The sequence below is a fragment of the Notothenia coriiceps genome, unplaced genomic scaffold (genome assembly GCF_000735185.1).
Source record: "Notothenia coriiceps isolate Sejong01 unplaced genomic scaffold, NC01 NC01_scaffold00031140, whole genome shotgun sequence".
NCBI classification, from domain to species: Eukaryota; Metazoa; Chordata; class Actinopteri; order Perciformes; family Nototheniidae; genus Notothenia; species Notothenia coriiceps.
In genome coordinates this window covers 9,161-30,904 of record NW_011363841.1, presented here as the reverse complement: position 1 = coordinate 30,904, position 21,744 = coordinate 9,161, and the positions used below count along the sequence as shown (strand labels likewise).

General features: G+C 41.3%; 1 protein-coding gene across 1 annotated transcript in view; it reads right to left on the bottom strand.

The window, feature by feature from the left end:
* Positions 1–970: 970 nt before the first annotated feature.
* The window catches only part of LOC104959835 (ALK tyrosine kinase receptor-like), a gene marked incomplete at its 5' end in the record, with an annotated part of 28,157 nt that continues 7,383 nt past the window's right edge, over positions 971–21,744 (bottom strand). The window contains 4 exons of the mRNA XM_010787745.1: positions 971–979; positions 1,206–1,353; positions 5,020–5,191; positions 12,988–13,095. Of these exons, the coding sequence (XP_010786047.1) occupies positions 971–979; positions 1,206–1,353; positions 5,020–5,191; positions 12,988–13,095 (437 nt within the window). The remainder of the gene's footprint in view (positions 980–1,205; positions 1,354–5,019; positions 5,192–12,987; positions 13,096–21,744) is intronic.

The window sequence follows — 21,744 nt, the reverse complement described above, 5'->3', positions numbered from 1 at the left end:
TTCTTATCTAACTTACAACCCTCACATACAGTGCGTCTCCTGCACATTAGCTTGTCTAAGAGCCCCAAAACAAACATTCACCAGGGATACGGCACTGCAGACTAGTACGCTAATGAGCTGCTCAGCTGCAGCACAATTAACAGCATGTAAAAGTCAGTGTCCAGTTTGCTGGTATGGACCCTACTCTTTGATAACAAAACAATGCCGGATTCTTTACGATGTTCCACTGGACCTCTGGCAGCACTACTCACGCCTCTCCAGCTGTCTGACAGGAAAAGAGCATTTCCCCAAAGACCATATTTTTAAATCGATTTTACTTTCCAAAAACACAAAGGGATGATTATATGTAATTATAGATGGTCCGAAAGTTAAACAATGTCAAAGAATGTCTATAAGTGGCGATGCCTAAAAAGGGAAGCTGATGCAAAGTACTTTAAATCTTAATTTTTTTCGAAATGGCAAGCAGGGCACGACAACAGGTTGCAACTAGATATGAAAGAGATACTACTTCACATTTAATTCAGGTTATTACTTCTTTAAAACGTGTACTAATGAGTTTTTGGTCTTAATCAATAGTCTGAAGTCATCTTAAAATCAGCCTGATGTTCATTAAATTCAAGTAAATGATGTTCCTAATGAGAGTAAAACAGACAAGTAAGTAGGGAATGCTTCAGGGCTACCTTATGTTTCCTGCGTTTTAATGCTTTTACAGTGTTTTCAGTCTGTTAACGTTTAATGTAACAATGCCTAAAAATGTACTGTTTAGTTGTTCTTATTTGTCCTCTCATTCAACTTATTTTTCCCAAAAGAAAGGACAGCGCGAAGGCTGTAACTCGAGGCTTCACGACTGTAATCCACATTTTATAGCCGTTATCACAGCGGCTATGTCCACTGCTGTATGCTTCCACTGCTATCAAGTCATACAGTGTAGACGCAGTGATATCATTCAGCTTGAACAACTTTAATCCTTCTAAATTTCCTGGAAAAAGATAATGATAATAGGCATCTATCGGTGTATAAAAGAGAAATAGTTTGCCTCCTAATTTACGATTTATAATCAGTGTATCGCTTATAACCATTCAAAATGACCCCCATATATTGAATCTGTATTTGAATTCCCCCATAATGTTTATCTTGACATACTCTAAAATTGCAGCTCTCATTTGCTACCATAAATCATATTTACTGCGTGATGGTAGACTCACATTGGGGCATGCGTCCTCTCCTTTCTGTCCCACCAGGATGTGAAGCAGCTCGCCCCTCCGCAGCAGGAAGTCTCCTGTGATGTAGACACCATGTGACCTGCTCATGGCCAACACGCTGCGACCGCCAGCCGCACCGTAGGCTGTAATCCTGTGTTGGAAACAGAAGACACACAGAGCCACAAACACACACATAACACTGGTCATTAGCATGATCCTGATCCTGATGATACAGTGAATAAAAGGACGGTTGATTACTTTCATTTGGTTTTGTCTATTGTTTTGGATTCATAGGATTTTAAGGTGAAGTATTTATTGTATTTTCAAAGCTGGGCACTAGCTGTTTATCAGAAATAACCTGAGGCTGGAAAACAGTTCTTATACGTATTCCACCTGCGAGTGTATTAAATAACAACCAAAATTCATTTGGAAACCCTAAAAAATACTTTTACCTGGGGTGTTTTTGACCTCGCTTGGGCAACATATACAAAAGAAAGCACAGACTACAGATTGCATGGGCACACAAACACACATACAAGCACACACGCAGCAGAAGACACTCATTTCAAATCCTCCAGTTTTCTTGCCAGGGAGAAACGTCACAACTTATATTAATGGATATTTCTCTTCCCGATGGTGGTGTTTGTTGGGGGGAGAGAACGCTGCCCGGTGCTCAGTCGCTACCTCAGCTGTTTGCCTAATGACTTTTGGGAGATGCAGAGCGCATATTCATCTCTGTGAACGTCTGTCGGCTCCATTTACGGGCCGCATCAAGAACGCAGTTCTTGAGTTTGTGCGGAGACAGAAGGTATTTTTCTAAAACTCTGGGACATGTGTTAAGACAGAGCTGTCCACGCTGCTGTTAGTTGGGTATTTTAAGCTTTTGGCAGAGCTTAGCGGTGTGTGGTTGTGCTGCCTGTTGATGTGGGAGGCTAGAAGTTTTGATGCTCATTTTTTGTGTTTGAGGCATCCAAGTCAAATCCAAGTTAAACGGGCATGAATGCCCATAGGACACATATTGATCCCTGCACAAGGTAGAGGAAACCGCAGCATTAATCCTAGAGCAGTAGAATGCATGAGGTCAAGGTGCTAACTGATTGTTGTAGTATTCCAAAGCCTCAAACACCATAACCATAGCATTGGAGGCGGGTGGTTTTGGGGGATTTTTTTATGGGAGTCAGATGTGGAGTGAATCATATTATTTAGCTCCCATTACTCCAGCCTCTGCTCCCTCCTGCAAGAATCTGATAGTGAGATTTCTCTGTATGCCTGTGGAAGATTGATGTGCTGCTGATGCACAGAGGAGAGGAGGTGGGCGTGAGGAAGAGTCTGTATTGTGGAGAAAAATGGAGTTGGAATGCGCAGTGCTGATGATAAAAAAGAGAGGATAAGTGTGTATTTTATAGGGTTTGTATGTTGAGTGCTCATGAAGCCGAGTGTACGTACGTAAAGATTGACTGGCAATGCATTGAGAACCAAAAGAGGGTAGTTAGCATGAGTGGTTTTGTATGAGTTACTCTTCCATAGTAGCTAAGTGTTTTACCTACAGTAGATGGCACATTGTATGTGATAAGGTGGGGGACATCTCTAAAGCCCGCGTCACACTGTCCCGAAATTGACACCCGATGGACACACGATAAAGGAAATGTTCAAATTCGGCTCTGATCGTAACAACATCGGGCCATTCGTGAGGGCATTTTAAGCCATCGTATGACCGCCGGTGGAGTTTCTCAGGCTCCGGCAGCAACTTCGTGAGCGGCAACTTCGTAAGGCACTCGTGAGGGCATCTTGTCAAATCGTGTCATCTTTGTGTTATCATCGGTGCCATCGGGCATTCGCCCTCACTCTGATCGGGGCGAATGCCCGATGGCACAGATGATAACAAGATGCCCCCACGATGGTCTTACGAAGGGCAAAATTGACGCACAAATTCAACACGAAAATGAACCTTCGCAAGGTCCTTCGGCAATTCTTTGGCATGCCAAAGATTTTGCCACCGCTCACAAAGTTGCTGCCGGAGCCTGAGAAACTCCACCGGCGGTCATACGATGGCTTAAGACAGTGGTTCGCCGCCAGCGCGAAGAGTTCCGAAGAGCCCCCGTGCCCAAAGAATGATCCCCTGAGTTGGAAGTTGGCGCCCGCCATCCCTTGTAATGTGAAATGCAATGCAAAGTGCGTACTGCATCGTCATGTCCAAACAGCACAGCACAGCACACACACACGACACACACACAGCACACACAACACACACCAACCACACACACAGCACACACACCAGCCAGCACACACACGTAGACACACCACACAGCAGCACAGCACACAGGCAGCACCACACACACACAACAACACACACTACACAGCACACACAGCACAGCAGCACACACAAGGGGGGGGAGCACAACCAGGTAAGGCGGTTCTAATTCAAGTTTTAAAAGTCTCAAAAATGCTACAACTAGCTGTCACAAACTAGATGAATGTGAAGTATTTTCGTTTAAAGGAGCGATGAAAGGTAACGATATTATAGTAGAGTCACGCACTCAGGTGCCGCAATGATGCTCTTGATGGTTAGATTGTTGAGCTCTATGAGGATATACCTACAATATGATTTGGATTGCCCGCTGCATGAAGAAACGGTTAAAGACAGCGCGAAGTTGGATAACAATCAACTAAAGGGATTAAAACCCGTTTAAAACACATGCTCAAAGTAAGGACCGATTTTTCGGCGATGTCTTTAGTGGATTCAAAAGTCGTTAAAACAATCTACAAAATGGAGAGACGCAATCTGATCAGAAGAGAGATTGTGACAAATAATCCAATTGAAACCGGCATTGTTTCAGTTTTAAAAATGCACTTCTCCTTTGGACAATTTACGGGCAGAAGAAACATTTCTATTAAAGAAAGAATTATACATTTCTGTCTTTTTATGCCTTTAATAGCTACTAACTTGAATTCATCAATTATTTTTTATATTTTATTGTCAGTGAGCGGAGAGGCCCACAGTGACAATCATGTATTGCTTTACAATTATATGTAAAAAAAAAAAAAAAAAATCATGTAAACATATTATGTAAATAACCCAATTTGTGTTCTGTGAAACTGAAAAGGATATAATATATTATTTTGAAGGCGAGTTGACAGGAAGTTGTTGTTGCTATGGAAACAACATTACGGAGAAAACTTAATATCTTCTACATATAAAGACGGATAAAGTAAAGAACAAAGTCTGAAAATATCAGTACAGTATCATAGTACTTTAACATAATTGTTTTTGTTACTTTTGTTGCAGTTGTATGTCTTAAATGTAATGTAAATGTTGCCTTCGTGTGTGGTTCGGGGCCATCTTCGTGCGAAATTCACAATTCCATATTCATGTGTCCATCGGGTGTCAATTTCGGGACAGTGTGACGCTGGCTTAAGCGGTTGATCAATCAAAAAAGAGCTGGCCAGCTAACCAATCAGAGCAGACTAGGCTCTGGTTTCAGACAGAGGGGGAAAAGAGGATCTGCAGCACAGGCAGAATGAGAAAATTTGCTTAACCATAAATCCAACAGCCTCATTTATTAAGAGAGCCAGTCTACCTCCCAAAGCATGGTAGTTGCTGGTCTACCCCTGCATCACTCAGTTAGTTAGTTTGGTTTGTTAGGATTTAGAAAAGTCACAAAATAACACAAGAAAAATAACCGCCAACAATCTACTGTGGGAATACACTGACTAGGATAAGTACATCCTACAAAGCCACTTTGAAACAGTACACAGTAATACATAAACATTTGTTGTACAGATTTTGGTAAGCGTTATACTCAGGCAGCAGCCCTACCTGTAGGTGCCAGTTTCCTGAACAAGCCACATTTGGATGCCTTTGAAGGGCCCACGGGTGCCGACTGTCACATTGACGTTGCTGTACCTATAGGAGTTGAGGCACTGAGAGGGAGTTGGGCCTTCAGGGCCCACGCCGCCACAGGTATGAAAAATCCATTTCTTGTCTGGATCTGAAAAGAAACAGGAAAGAAAAAAGTATTCAGTCACACGTGAACTTAATCAGACTTAAAGATGACAGAGGCTGAAAGTCAGTGCACATCAAAGGCTCATGACAGTTCTATTTGTACCATTTCAAAATGCCATTCTTCCACATCAATAATGATCAAATACACATATGGAGAAAATGATTATATACTGGGAAGGCAAGCTCCGAGGTGAAAGCTACTCATTTGAGTTTATCATATTCACAACGACAGCGGGGGACGTAGTGACAGGATCACAGGTAACAAACATTTCTCCTCATTTCCCGTGTAATCCCATGTGTCGCAGCTAATTAGAGTTCTTTTCACCGTAATTAGCACGAGATTAGTCTTGTCAGATGGACGTGGAAGGACTCGCCGCTGCAGCACCTGATTTAAGGCTTGTGAACACAGCAGCGGGGAAGACATATGGCAGAAAAGAAGCTCTCTTTCGTTCTCTCCCTTTTCTTCTCCATCTGCCTGAGACTACTTATTAATTTAAGAGCAGGGCTGCAAATCTGACACCAGCGCAAAGTCAAAGTGAATCCTGCAACAGAACAGCTCCCATTATGGATTTGATAGCCCTTCAATTGATGCCCAATGTGAAGTAACACCATTTGTTATAAAGGTACTTTTATATATATTTGTATTGATTTTTCAATGACAACAGCAACAATACAATACATATAATGAACACTTGAATTGACTTTCCCTCCACCCACACACATCCCTAATAGGCCAATGCATTGACCTCGGGCTCCTAAAACATAACAAAGGAGAACATGTTATGTTATTAAACATGGATGTAAAAAAATAAAGAGAAAGTCAAAACTAATTGTGGGGGTTGTACTGTTTCCAGTTTCGAAGAATCAGATGCTTAAGTGTAGTTTTAAAAAGGATATGCGCATTCAAACAGATGACTTTTTCATTCTGCATCAACAAATGTAAATCAGTCAAATCTCCTTTTTGCGGTAGTAAACTGATTAAATGGTGTCAAGATGCACAGGAAGTAGACATGATGGCATGAGACCATTCTCAGGAGTGCTACTTCAACGTATTATGCTCTCACAACAACACCTTCTGCTGTTCCTGTCGCCTGCCTCAGAGATCAGATATCAAGCCCACTTGCTCTGACTGAGAAACAATTACAGCAGGAAGCTGGCATTTTTGCCATGAGTGTGGGGATGTGTGTGCAACTCCATTCTCCCATCAATTGTATACTGATGATGGTTTTTGGTCTGGAATCATTTTAAAGCATTCATCCCAAGTTCATGTTTCTATGGCTGCCAGTCCGAATGAGGGTTTGCATGGCTGCTCCTGGATGGACTGCATGTCAAGCATACTTATTTTTCAGTCTGATCTCAACGATTGGTTGGTTCCAGGGGCATCTGGTAAACGATTCGACATCACAGCTCCATCCTTAGCCCCACAAACATCTCTTTTGAATTTAATGAAGTGTTGCCAGCAGAGACAATTTCAATCAGGCTTCTCGGAAACGCTTGAAAACATGATTCGATCTGGAGTTCAGCCTGGTCTTAGCGAAGGCACTTACTGTAGAAAGACTACAACACAGAAAACTTTTGGGATAGGTAACTTGAGTTCTGTCTGGCTCTCTAAGTAAATTGATCCCTCAAGTCAGTATTTTTGTACCACTCAACAAGGTAAAAAGAGTTTAGACTGCTGGCAATAAATCCCTCACTGGAGCAGAAAAGCATCCGTAGACAAATGGTGCTTTAGATCTAAATCTCACTGTTCCTAATAGGTTGCACTGAGATTCAACTCACTGAATACAGGACATGCCTGGACAAAAGATTGACGGTTAGATGTGAATGATGCATCTGCTTTTTGTTTTTTTATTTGGAGACTTATTGGCTACCTGACATAAACAAGATTATTGTTATTTAAAGTGATCTTGACGTTTTGACAGACGCTGTCGAAGTCGAATGTCCTCCGTTTCGATTTCCCCCTCCGTCTCCCCAAGGTGCGGTTGGTTTCGCACCTCAACTCAGCTGATTGATCTTGTTGGTCCATCAATATGAGTGAGTTCTAATGCGCACACACACACACACACACACACACACACACACACACACACACACACACACACACACACACACACACACACACCACCCAAGTGGTTTAATGAGCCATTCTCTGATAGGTACTTGGCAGAACAAACAAAAACAAGATGTGCTCTCACAGATGATAGTCTTCTCTAATAAGTGGTGGGCACATTCATCCGCCCTCTGACTGAACACACACACACATACACACATGCACTTATACGCACAAACCTCCCCAGGGATGCTCCGTCTCTGCCTGACTATCATATGAATCACCTTTACTGTGAACTTTGCTACTGGTGGTGTGCCATCATCATAACAAACACTAGCCTCATCAAATAATGGGGCGAAGCTGCACACTGTCATCAGTGAGCAATTGAGAGAGAACGAAAGAGATGCAGTGTGAATAACAACGATTTGCTTACAATACTGACAGCAATGTCCAAGCAATGCCTGTCCTTATCTCTGCCAAACATTATTAATACAAGATGAAAGTAAACATGTCAGGAATGACAAGGCAGTCCTTGTGCCAATCAGTACCAAATGAACAAGCATTTTATCAGACGTATGGCCTCTGAATGGGTTTTAAATTGGCACAATGAGGCAATGATACTCGGTTGCTTCTGTGAAAAGTGATCATTACTTGGTACAAGAAGGCCTGTTGTGTCAACCTGATATTTGAGCAACCATTTCAAATGTAATCAGGCCATTCAATGGCTGTCACACTGCATCCACCAGTAAGCCAGAGGGTGTCAAATCAACGTTATTATATTTTTCCTTAGGTTTTATGTTGCATCTAAAATAATAATAGATTTCATTTATATAGTGATTTTCTAAATACTCAGACACCTAAACATTCCGTACAAGCATACAGTACAATAAACAAACAAAGGCCTATATTAGTGAAAAAAAAAAGATGCAATTAAATTAATTTAGAGAAAATACAAAGAAACCCTAGGACAGAAAGCAGTCAGATTGGGTGGAGTTAAGATGTGGGCGGTGGGAGTTCCATACGAAAGGCAATTCTGAAGATGTAGATTTTGAGGGCTTTTTGGCAGGAAGGTAGTGTGGTTGACGGTCTGATGTGAGTGGGGAGGGTGCAGGAACAGAGAAGGCTCTGACACCCAAGTACGGGGCTTTCTGGTAGTCTTTAGGGTGTTTTCATCTCTGGACCTGAGGCTAGGAGTAGGGTTGTGACAGGATTGTCATGTATGGCATGTATGATGTTTCTGCAATGTTCTTAAGCTAGAATAAAGCCGTTTTGGTGATGTGGTTGGCATGCGGCCTGATGGAGAGGTTGGGGTCTGAGATGCTTTGTCCACATTCTTGTGTCATGTTTTGGTTTAAAGTACATTATTTTCCATCCATGGTCATTTTTACCTCAGTTTAGCACACAATCGTGACAAAAGATAAAATACTTGCTGCATTAGAAACTTTGTCAGTAACTTCGGGGTAAAATCCTGTCCCTGGCTATTACAAACTGCTGCACTGTGTTCATTTTACCTCAGGGATCTGATACTCAAAGTAGATTTCCTGGATGGTAATTCTTTTTTCACCGGTACCTAGAGCAACATACCCGCTTCAATGTAGCCCTGTGTGCAGGGAGCGGTTTATGATCTGAACGCCTGCTAAGAATCATCTTCCTACAGGTATGCTGGAGAAGGACCTTTGTGCTTGACAGTGAATATGCATAATGTACAATTGCTTTAATCAAAAGAAAAAATGTCAGGGCAAAATGATCCTGCTACAGGAAACAAAAAGGAAATGTAATCGAATCTCAAACCAACACTGACTAAAAATATTTTGCTTGTTGTTTTTGATTCTACTGTCTTTTTCTCAAAGTAAAGCACTTACAAATAGTGCAATTAAAGTGGTTCATAATTCACTATGAACCCCCCAACACACACAACTGCAGCTCAGTGTGGGCTGCTTCCTCTCGTAGCATGTGTCCTCCTTATCCACTGACAGTTGTCCTCCTTGGGCCGGCCATTAGAGAGATGGATCAAGGCTGGCACGCCATGAATGGATCTGAATGCTAAGCACAAAGCTTACGAGGCACCCGAGTGCCATTAATTACAAAAGCCTGTTTTGCGTGGCACTGCTCGTTATCAGTCTCATATCTGTCTGCGTGAGTAATGCTCCCCCTCTAAAACCCAAAGTAACAACACAAAGTAACAACAACTAGCTCACTGATTGCCACGGGCCTGTGTTTATGAACAAGTAAAGAATGAAGCAGACTCTCCACTCTGCAGCTAATTAGCGAGCATGTGACGGCCAAAAATCATTTACATTTGTTCACACTGCGATCAAGGAGCAACATCTGCTGTCAGTTACATTCAAGAGCCAATCAGATTGTTTAGATTTCTATTGATTTTCATCTACCCACAGAACAGTTTGTTGTTGTTGTTTTCTTTTGTTGTGTTGTGGAAGTGGAACACATTGATATGAAAATCAGATGTCTGTTCAAAGCAGCTAATACTTGTACAGCTTGCTATTATTTTGCACATAAGGTGTAAACACGACAATGCTTTGTTGCATCATGGAAGCGTTTTTTGTTAAGTACTATTGTCTTAAAATAACATGAACACACTTATCTTTGTCAACCCACTCTCAAACGGTGAATGGCCAGAGAAATGTACTCCCGGAGCTCATTTTGAGGTTAGCCAAGCAGTCTTTTCCCATCAGGCGAGGTAATCACAAAAAAAAGGGAAGACAGCTCATCTAGGTTGAGTTTTTCACCCCCCCTGCCCCTCTCTTCCGAAAGCAAATGATGAGTCAGCAGTGAGAGGCGGGTGCCACACACTAGGGCAGTGGTGAGAAATGAAAGCTGCCAGAATAGCGGTGAATCAATGAGAGGGAAAGGAAATAAGAAGAAAGAGGAGAATGAAGGGGAAGTCAGGAAAAAGGAGGAATGAGGAAGAAGTGGGACAACAGACTGAGTGCCAGAAGTCTTGGTGGCGGTAGTCAACTAGCAGGCAGTATTCAGCAGCTTATCAATGGTGGAAATGGGGAACAAATGAATGAAGAAAAAGTGCGAGGCCCAAATATAGTGGCTGAGAGAAAGGAAAGATGGAGGGGGGAGTCAGAGGAGAGTTATGGTGGGGTTAATCATCGAGCGTTTCGGGTAAAAAAGCGATTCTTGTTGGAGTGACAGGTCTGTTGAGCCAAACCCTCATCAGGATTGCGTCCTGCCCTGCAGACGTCAAAGCTTCAGGGGGGGACGTGAAACGCTGGGCGAATGTAAACCGCCCCCGGCTGTCTTTGAAACAGCCAATGTATAACTGCCAGTTCAACTTCTTTCTGGCCCCGGAGTTAATATGTATGATAATCACAAGGGCGAGAGCGCTGTGATCGCACAGTCCCATCTCTCCCCGAGGCTGCACGCTTTTATTGTAACCATACAGAGTATTACCTGTGTAAGCACATTGAAATAGCCTCTTTGTTGCTGCTGCTGCTAGATCCTGCTGGCAAACTCCACAAGAATGAAACACCTTTTATATAATATTGTACTGCGTATGAAATGTTTCCTCAAATGCTTCCTTCCTGCTCCACATAAAAGAACATCCTTGATAGACTGAGGAGCCTGAAGGAGTCACGTCGGTGGCTCCAGTTCAATGCATAACCCTGTAACATTATCAAATCATGTCAGCTGGCTAAACATTAATATCCGATCATTCACTGTCCTCGTTTGTCCCTCGAGACAAACAGGCGGCTCTGTGCTCCAGACTAAAGAGTGACCCACTTCACGGACATTCAAACAGACAAATCGCTGCACAAACATATGGACCCTAACACAATGAGTCGACTATTGGTGGCTGACCATCACCCCCTCTCTGAGTCAGACACTGTGTGTTCGGGGTGTTTATCAGTGCTTGTTCAGCAGAAGGAATGCTCAATCTGTGGTGCAGTCAGTTATGGGGCTGTCAGGGGGCTCAGGCTTCCAATAGCTCCTCAACCCAGTTAGCATTACACTGCTAAAAGACATGTATCAGATGTTATAGTCAGTCAAGTTAGTCTTTAATCAATCAGATATTTCTCCTTTTGCTCTATTTAGCTATAAGGGAAATACCACAGGCTTACTGTACAGTCTAGCAGCGCCAATCAAAGTCTAATCCAAAATATGCTATAGCTTCATGTTATTTGGATAACTAAAAAATACATTAAAATGTGTGTGCGGTTTTGGTGTGTCCCCTCTCCTGTAGTGTGCTATAGGTTGTTGTGCGTGTGAATGGTCTGCAAAGGCTAACATCCCAAAGTTTCCTCCAGAGTCTGGAGTCCAGACGGAGTTTCTCTCCCACACACTCCACCCCCCGCCTGAAACACCTCCATTGGACTTCTTTGTTTACTTCCGCGACACAGTGACATCACTACATAACATTAAAAAGCAGTTTTTGTAAAGCATGTAAACATGTCACAGTAAAGGCACAAAATACTTTATGAAACCTAAAGAATGAGCATAATAGGGACTGCTTAACAATCCACTCCGCCTTGATTGAGGCTTAAGAGGTATATTGGCTGTGTATTCAAGGGCAACTTAACAAACATGTGTGATGACTAACCATTTTCAAATAGCAAACAGCCTGTGCACCTTACACACATTGATTTGCTTGGCTCTAACAGCATATGAATGTCATAACACCTATTGTGCCTCCTGGGAGAGAAAAGTGCAATTACACTCCTGGGGCCGTATTCACAAAGCATTTTATCTTACCGCTAGGAGTGCTCCTAACTCGCGCTAAAACATTTTACGTAGGAGTTTTTTCTTAAAAGTTATTCACAAAGCCGCTGAGACCTACTCATACTAAGGATAAATCACTAAGAGTGAACTAAGAGTGACGCGCCGTTGCTATGGATTACGTCGATTCTCGTGCATGAGTTTAGAAGCGGTCAGTACGGTGATTGGTTGTTCAGAGCAGGCGGTCTCGGTGAAACTCATCCGCAACATCCCACAAACGAGCCCACTAAAACAAGGAAATAGCCTAGGCTAGAAATGTATTCCTGGAGTGTGGGAGCACTGTCCAGACCAATCATCTATTTAGACTGGAAAACATGTCCTTGAAGTCATTGAAACTGATTTAAAGTTTATATGTATTCAACGATTGCATAACTGCTGTGAACTGCTGTCACATAATGCTTAGAGGAAAAGGATGGTAAACATATTTACAGTGACTAAAGTGGTAGTGGCTGATATTTGAACGTCCAGTCCTAAAGTCTGGGGAACCTCTTGCACTTCAAAGCTACAACCGAAGAAAAATGTCTAGGAGCAAGTTTGATTTGAAAGTATCTCCAACTCATGACTGAAAATATAGAAATGCAATCTGTGCTTGTGTCTACCCTTTTGAAGCAGGGAAGTGCGAGTGTGCAAGGTGGAAAATGTCAAGTCTGTGTAAGTGGCTCCGTTGACATTCTCAGGAGACAAATTGGAGGATTTTAGACTTCAAAACTGCCCGTCCTGCTCCATTTAATGCCAAGGAGATCTCTGCAGCTCTCATTCAGATACGGTGCAGACCAGTAGGGGGCACACTTACTTTGCAGCCTGTGTGTGGGGTGCCATGATCGTCACATGTAGAGTAATTATGAATCATTAATGCAAGCAAGCACACGTGTGTGATTGAAAGAGAATGTAGAAAAGACAAAAGGAGAAACATATGCATGTGGAGAATATTCTCCATAAATCCATCCGAGCATTACTCACTCACTCAGTTGAACCGTGGTCACACTTACAATCTGTGGTGGGGAAGCTCAAAGGGCTTCGAATGGACGGGGGGGTAGTCTTGTTGGTCCGTAGGAAAGGCAGCATGGTGGAGCTGGTTGGTGGGAACTCACCGTTGGCTGGAAGAGAAATACAATGAATTTATTGATTGGTTGTGCTTTATTCCCCTCATGTGCAGCAAACACTACAGGACACAGTATAAGCACAGTGGCTGCAGACCTCTCAGTGGTACAGAACATGTGGAACAACCAGCAGGGGTCACGCTTTCATATGCACCACCGATGGCTATACAGAGGGAGTGGAATACATAACATGCAACTCCATCTTTACCTGTCTCCATCCCATCATAGGGTAGATGGTTCAGGCAGGGTGTTATGCAGAGAATCTTTAAGCCTCCAACCTCATAGCCTTCCCAGGACAGAATGTACTGTATAAGCTTTCTAGTAGCTCCCCTCCTCAAACTATTCTAAAAGAGTTGCCAGGCAAACCAGCTTTTTTTTTAAGTAGGGGACAATCACTTAATAATAATAATATAATGACTGTTGTGGGGTGGGGAAAAAGACATATCCTTATTTAAAGGTGGAGAAGCAGGAGTTCCCATGGTTGCCCGGGAAAATTGCTGAACAGGGGCCGTATTCACAAAGCATTTTATCTTACCGCTAGGAGTGCTCCTAACTAAAACATTTTACGTAGGAGTTTTTTCTTAAAAGTTATTCACAAAGCCGCTGAGACCTTCTCATACTAAGGATAAATCACTAAGAGTGACGCGCCGTTGCTATGGATGACGTCGATTCTCGTGCATGAGTTTAGAAGCGGTCAGTACGGTGATTGGTTGTTCAGAGTAGGCGGTCTCGGTGAAACTCATCCGCAACATCCCACAAACGAGCCCACTAAATCACCGAAAAACAAGGAAATAGCCTAGGCTAGAAATGTATTCCTATCAAATAGTTATGGACAGTGCAGTTAGCAGAATACACACATGATGACAAGTTTGTGCAGACCACGATAATGACGTTGTATATGCACGTTAAAGAGAGAGAGCAAACAATACAAATACGTAAATTGCATTAAATCGAGGAGGCAATTAAAAGCACCCCGCAACCTATTATCCAATGAGCATATTTCCAGCACTTAAACACTTTCAATAACAGCCCATACCGCCGTTCAAGTCCCCCTATCATGATGAATGAAAACAATCTGCGTGTTGATGGAATGTACTCTTCTTTCTATTGACGAACACGTCCTCATCTTTTGATGGCGCAATTATTTTTATGTGCGTCCCGTCAATAGCACCGACCACACCGGGCATACCTGCATTGCCATGAAGTTGGCTTTGATCCTGTAAACCGGATAAACTGTTGGATGATATGTGGTCTAGAGAGCGCGTTGATGGTTTGGTTTATGGCACAGCTGACTGATGGTTGCGATATTCCTAAATCGTCGGCATTGCAAAGTTGCATTTTCCCTGTTGCTAAATATCGTAGTGTTGCCAAACATTTTATTTCCGGACTAATCGGGTTATTCCTGTTAGTCGGGGATTTTATTGCATCCCGCACTAATTCCACAACAAGTTTGATACCCTCACGATTTAGCCTATATCTCTTGATCAATTCACAGTCTTCCATTGTCTCCAAAACATTTAGTCTCTCAGCCATTTTCAGATTCTTTGTGAATAGGTTTTACTGAGTTAGGAGTCCTCTCGAGGACTTTTAAGCTCTCCCAGACTTAGGTGCTACTTTTAGGCTTAAAATACTTTGTGAATTGCTCTTAGTGAATACAATTAGGAGTCCTAAATTTAAGACTGACACGCCCATTATGCTTAGGAGTTTCTCCTAAATTCGCCAGTTAGGAGCTACTTTTAGCCCTAAAATCCTTTGTGAATACGGCCCCAGATGCATTATTTTCTTTGATTGGGTCCATGCACTGCAATCAGTGGTTTAAAAGATTGCACTGAATGCTGTTAAAAGATCTACGGCCACATCTGATCAGGGACTGTAGAGCTACAGGGACAATCAATGCAACCCCGTCAGCTGAACATAACAAAATACTTTTTCCAGTACTTGAGAAAGGACTAAAATGACAAAAATCAATGTCCAACAAGAGTATTACAACCACCTACAGATAGAATACAGAACCTTCAATCCAAATAGTTATTGGCTAACAAAGATACGACAGAGCATACTGTACCCTTTTAACTTGTGCGCATACAATGTGACAACCTGGTCTACTATTAAAAAGGCCTATTATGCTTTTTAAAGGTTTTCCCTTTCCTGTAGTGTGTTATGTAGGTTTCTGTGCATGTAAATGGTCTGCAAGGGCTACAATCCCAAAGTTCCTCCCACACCCTGAAACGCCTCCATTGTTTACTTATGTAACATAGTGAAATCACTATATCACAACAGAGCCTGCCAGCTAACCAATCAGAGCAGACTGGGCTCTGGTTTCAGACAGAGGGTGAAAAGAGGTGCTGCAGCACAGGCAGTGTGAGAAAGATAAAGAGCTTTTTGAACATTAAAGCATGGAGACATGTCACAGCAGAGACACTACATAGAGTAAATCATGTGACTTAATTTACATAGGTAGCTTAAGTGACGTAACAAATACTTATTTTTTAGTGTAGTTTAAATTTAAAACATCATCCATTTGTGTTTTAACTATCACTTTAATCTGAGAGAATACCTTTCCCTTAAACACGATTGAGAATTCTAATTTGTTGTATAGGAAAATCATTTTTATAAGACTGCTTGAATGCGAAATGTATTTTTTTCCTCCATGGTAAAGGTTTCACCTTTATTTTAGGAAGCCAGATATGTTCAGTTCAGCTGCTATGAATGTGCCTGAGACTTCACACGACCTTTCTTTGTTTCCAAAGCGAGCCAATGTTCTTTGAAGAGTTTTGTCCAGCATGTTGTTTCTTTGATGTTATATTCTGCAGTGAAAGCCCTCTGTGGCTCCGTTGCTACATGACCCTTGTTGGTTGCTATGAAAGCAGAAGATGTGAGATTATTCTGAAAGTCAGATAAGGTTCAGTGTGGTATATGGATCTGATAAGGCTGCCAGCTCGCAATGCTCTGACATCAGGAAAGGGCAGTGGTTCAGAACTTGACCAACTGCTATTCTGCTAGTCCTGCCTTATGATTAATAACTTTAAGAACAAAGCTGAATATAGTGTACACCACCCAAAGAGGCTTTGCAGCATAGTCAACTATAAAACAATAGGAATCACTGCTGTTTCAGCCCTACCGCCACAATGCTGTTGTCTATCAACACTAATGACGGCCTTTCCTATAGTCATTTCATTGAACACTTTCAGAGTGCTCAGTGTAGATACTTTAGGCAGGCGAAAAAAACATTGAGAGTACTTGATGACCAACATATTTAACTCTGTTTCTGTTATTCAATTATAATAGAATGTTCAGAGGCAGATTACATGGTTTCAGGGCCTATTTACATTTTAAACGGCATGGGGAAAGGAAAGTGTTCTAGTTATACACAAGCTCGTCCTATGGAGCAGCAGGAAAGCATAGAGTTTGTTTACACTGTGGCAGCGTGATATTCTCCATAGGCCTGTCCTGGAAGGCAACAGCCGCAAAGGATAATTGAAGGTTTTATAATTTATTTTGCTCTACTAAGCCAAACAAAGTCCTCTAATAAAAAGCTGCAGCTCCAGATAACACCAACAAACCCATTGATGAACAGGTGGTGTTTCCAAACCTTGGAAAAGACTAACATGAGATGAATATGAAGCAAAAATCCAACTTGTCCTAATTGGGATGAGACAATGAGTTGTCCACATAGTGTCATGTGCCTCCTTGGTGAAAACAAATGATGCCTCCTATCCCCGCCGTCATTCTGGTTTGTCAGGGGACGGACGCGACACTTTTCATCTTTATCTCTGTAATCATTTCACCACAAAAACACTCCCTCCTCTCCTCCCCTGCTCCCCTGTCCCTTTAGGCTGAAGGCTCAGCGTTTATGACAATATGGCTGGGGGCTCCCTCAACAGCTGAAAGGTTCGGAAAACAACTGTGTGGCGGTACTACTTGGTCCGACAAAACTGGCTTTGAATTAGAGCAAACAACTTAACACACATTTTTATTTTGTATGTGCTTGATTTAAAAGTAAAGGTGGGCAGTTTTTACTAAACTTCTTCAGCTGTTGGTTTCTCTCATAGACTGTATATAGGAAGTAGTCACCATCAAATCAACCATTTGGTTTTGACAATGGTATAATAGTCTTACGTTTTGCTGTTGCAGAGTGACACAAGAGGGTGGAGCAATGCAAAAACCAGCAATTACAAAACTGAACATGACATTCTACTGTAAGTGACTAACTTGTAACAAGTGGCTTCTATGAACTGAAAACACACTTTGAGGGTTTGAGTGTGGTTGCAACCTGTCACAAGATTACCCTATCCTAAAACAAATGCTGCATCATACACTTATTTTGAAAATGATTACTAAGGGTAATATATCAAAAGAGATATTTGATAGTTTTTTCATAGACTTCTATGGAATTGGACATCTTTTTGCAACCAGATGAGACCCCGCCCCAAAGAAAAAATTCTGGCCATGAGAAAGAATGCAAGTTTCAGGCACTTCCGCATTAGCATTTTTCAGAAGTGGAGATTGTTGCCTGGTCTCTATTGTGGCTTGCTCTGAGTAGAGAAATCTTTTAATTTTGTACTCGAGGCTTAAAAAAACCTCAACACTGCTTACCAAAAATCTGCCAGCTAGAAAATCAATAGCTCATTCCTTAGCCCTGTAATCCTCGTCTTAGTCTCCACTGCTTGGTGGCTTTGATACAGATAGAGTTTACTTGCAGATTTGATGGATCTCATTCAGCACACGAATGACCACAATGTGTTTGATTGCTTTCTACACAACACTGTCGCTCTGTAAGTAAGACCCTTAGATGTGTTTTGTTTACACAACAAGTTAAGCAACTTTTTATATCTTCAGCAAAGTTGCTGATAAGACTGCATTGTTATTCTGAGCATGGGGAAACGCGCTACGGCAGGGCTTTGGAACAGACAGAGCAGGAAAACACAGCATTGGTATGCTGCTGCAGGAGGACTCAGCAGGTCCACCACAGAGCAGCGTGAACCAGAGGGCAGGGCAGCAGCCGGCGTGGCTGTCACTGTTCATTAGCAGGGCGCCGTAAGCTGCCTGAAGCCCACCAGAGGCCAGCAACAGGAGGGGGGACCTCATTTCCACCCAGCCACAATCCTAAAATATCATGAGATTGCAAAAGCTCTGAGAGAAAAATATCCACACTTCAGACGTATCACTGTCACAGTCAGTATTATTCCCTAACGGATACTGCTGCTTTATATCATAGAAAATGTACTGTTTGTGGAATGTTTTCTCACATGCAAGAAAATATCAACAACACTTTGCATAATGCATTATAAACACTTTAAATATGTAATGATTATTGTAATAAAGCATTATGAATACTTAGTGATTATACTTAAGCAATAGCTCACGACAGGCCGTGGCATATGCTCATTATATCACAGCTAAGGGGCGTGGTTCGGTCAGACGCGAAGCATGCAGTTTGCTTTTAGGGCCAACTGTATACAGTTAAATCGACAACGGTCAATAAGTCCTTGCTGCATAACTATCCCTAACATGTTTCCATCTTAAGCTTTGTTAGCTAGTTAGTTTCGTAACGGACGTAATGTAAGAGTTGTAACGGTTGTAGCTTTTCTCAGATGCGGAGGGATACTGACTTGTTGTGAAAAGTAACTCCAATTCTACCCGTGATATACACTCATTATATCACGGCTAAGAACCAATCAGATTGCTTGATTTGACTTGTCCGTTTTATAAATCTAACTATACAGTGTCTTACATGTATGTTAAATATGCATTATAGACATGTACTTTTTACAAGTGTTTTCAAAACATCTCTTGGATTCCTAATCTGTTAACATACATTAACAGCTTTTACAGTATCTAGAATCTAAATATTAAGGTAAACTTGTACAGACAACATTGACTGCTTTTAATTAGCCCTACGAAGTAATCACTGTCAATTCATGGGGGAATGTAGAGCATCTGTAATTACTGGTCCGTGCTGTGTCTACATGTTTCTCAACATCCACAAGTGCAGGTGATAATTAGAGAAACAAATACAATTCACTAATCCCTCGTTGTTTTACACAAGCTACCGCAACAGAAAACACGGACGCAACAACCAACCAACCAAGCTATTGGCACATAATTGGAAGAAAACAACAACTGGAAATTCCATTGTAAATCAATAAAGCGCTTTTGGTACGTTTGAAAAAACACATTCATTTTTCAATGACAAAATCTAACACTGGTGAGGAGCGTTGCATTGACAATCCTGTGAGGTCAAAGATAAGCTACCGAGGGGACACATTCACAGTGTGATGTTGGGTTAAAGAAACATCACAAGAAAGAAAGAAGGAAAGGTAATAGACGTGACGGCACAGTACACAGACTGAAGGCAAGGCAAGTTTATTTATATAGCACCTTTCAACACAAAAATGAAAGACATTAAGAAATATATTATAAAATGATATCTAGATACACTCATTCAAAAGCAAAGATAAAAAGTAAAGATAATAAAAGTTACAGTGCAGTTTAAGATACGAAAATATATCAATTCAAAGCAGCGGCAAAAAGAAAAGTCTTCAGCCTGGATTTAAAAGTTGTAAGAGTTGCAGCGGACCTGCAGGTTTCTGGGAGTTTTTTCCAGATATGTGGAGCATAATAACTGAACGCTGCTTTAGGAAGGATGAACTCCTTAATAATAATAATAATAATAATAATAATAATAACACAATATACCAATTTACTGAAGCTGGATAAGATAAAAGATAAAACCAGGTCCAACACCTGAAGGGCAATGGATGCATCATCAAACACACGTAATACTTGCCAAACTATACATCACACTCTAGCCAAGGGAAGTGAAGGATAAAGGCCATGGCTGGCTGGTCCTCTGCATAATGTGTTCACAGTATGTTTTCCTACTGAAATATTACAGGGATGCGTCATAATGCTTAAGCATCCATCATGCTGATCACTCACTGTGATCACTTTTGGGAAAGACGGCTTTTTCTTAGCTTCAGCATATCCGCAGGTCTGATTGATAGGTGATAAAAGTGGCTGTTTCGCATGTGGCTGTGGGAAATGGATACCTGGCCTAGATTAAGAACTCGCCATCTGGATAGTGAGTGAAGCGGGGATGGATGATCTTGCAGCGCTGCCGTAGCAGTGCCGCTGCCACTCAGGAAAGGACATAAAACACAAATTGATGTGCAAATATCTCCTGGAAAATGTCACCTCTTTAAATAAAGAGGCTGTGAGCCAATAAGCCTGGAACGGTGTGATCTGCTTCAGCCTAGAACAGCAGTATTACTCACATCACATTCAGCTGATGAATTCATGTTATCTGATTGAAATGTACTGTGAGGGCAAATGGGTTGAGATTATATCTGTGGCGGATGTATACATTCGTCAAAAACATCATCTTAAGGTGAACACATAGTAGACGATGTGTTCCAGTACCATTTTCCAGGTGTGTGTGCACTCATCTGAATACCAACTGCTACCTCAACAATGTATTTTGATATAATTAATTTAGTTTAAACCTTTTATCATTGTTTTAAAGTCCGCCTCCAGGCACCTTTTAAAGATTATTAGAATAATCTGCTATGACATTTTGTTTAACACGGGTTTACCACAAAACTAGTAAGCAAAATATATATTTTTAAAAGGGCTACAGGCACATGTGCTGTTTATTGCTTCATGAAACATTCTGAATCTGGCTTCTCCCCACCCTCTACTCACGCTTGGTTGTAATGTGGCATCAATGGCAAAGAAGAGCTGCTACATGAGAGAGGTGTGTTTTCACCATTAAAAGTGAGGTTCCTGACTCACATAAGGAGTCAGTTGTGCACCAAAATCAGCGGCTAGCAAACTTTGTTATATTTGCTAGCTTAATAGCTTGTTGTTACACTCTAAAAAACGAATTGAGGCGACCTTTCACCTCCACTTAATTAAATGCATGGTTGCAAGATAAAAATGTGAGTTGATTGATTTAGATAAACATTTTGAGTTGCAAACATTCATTTATAAGTTGTGTTGACGTAATAATGTTGGTAATTACATCAACTTAATATTGTGTGTAATTTGAACTCTGATTTCTGCGTTAATTGACTTAAAAACTAAATTCAAGTTGTAGTAAGTAATGCAATTGGCTTGATAACTTAATTGTTCTACACCTTACACACTCTAAATACAAATGCCCTGGCTCAACAAAGAAAATCAAGGCAACAGTTTGCATCGATGTTTATTGAGTTAAGACAACTTCTAATGAAACTGTCTTAAAGCAACAAAGTTATTTGAGTTAGGGGAGAAGGCTTTTCCTCTACAATCAGAGGTGTTTTTAATTACCACTTACTTAATAATTGGTAGCATAAACACAAGTTTTGAAGTTGATTACTCAAAAGATTAAGTTGTTCCAACTTGTTTTACCGTATGATTTAAAAGGAATTTTAAGTTGTATGTGCTGAATTACCATCATTGTGAACACACATTTTTAAGTTGACAACCATTTATAAATTAAGTTGCTCCAAATATATTGTATTCAATAGTTTTTTTCTTAGCTTTTTTATGTTTTTGCCTTTAAACAAAGAAATTAATTGATTCCACAACAAAAATATTAGGCATTTCACTTTTTATTTTGAACTGCAGTTGTTTATTTCAACACATGATGTTTCAATCAGGAGA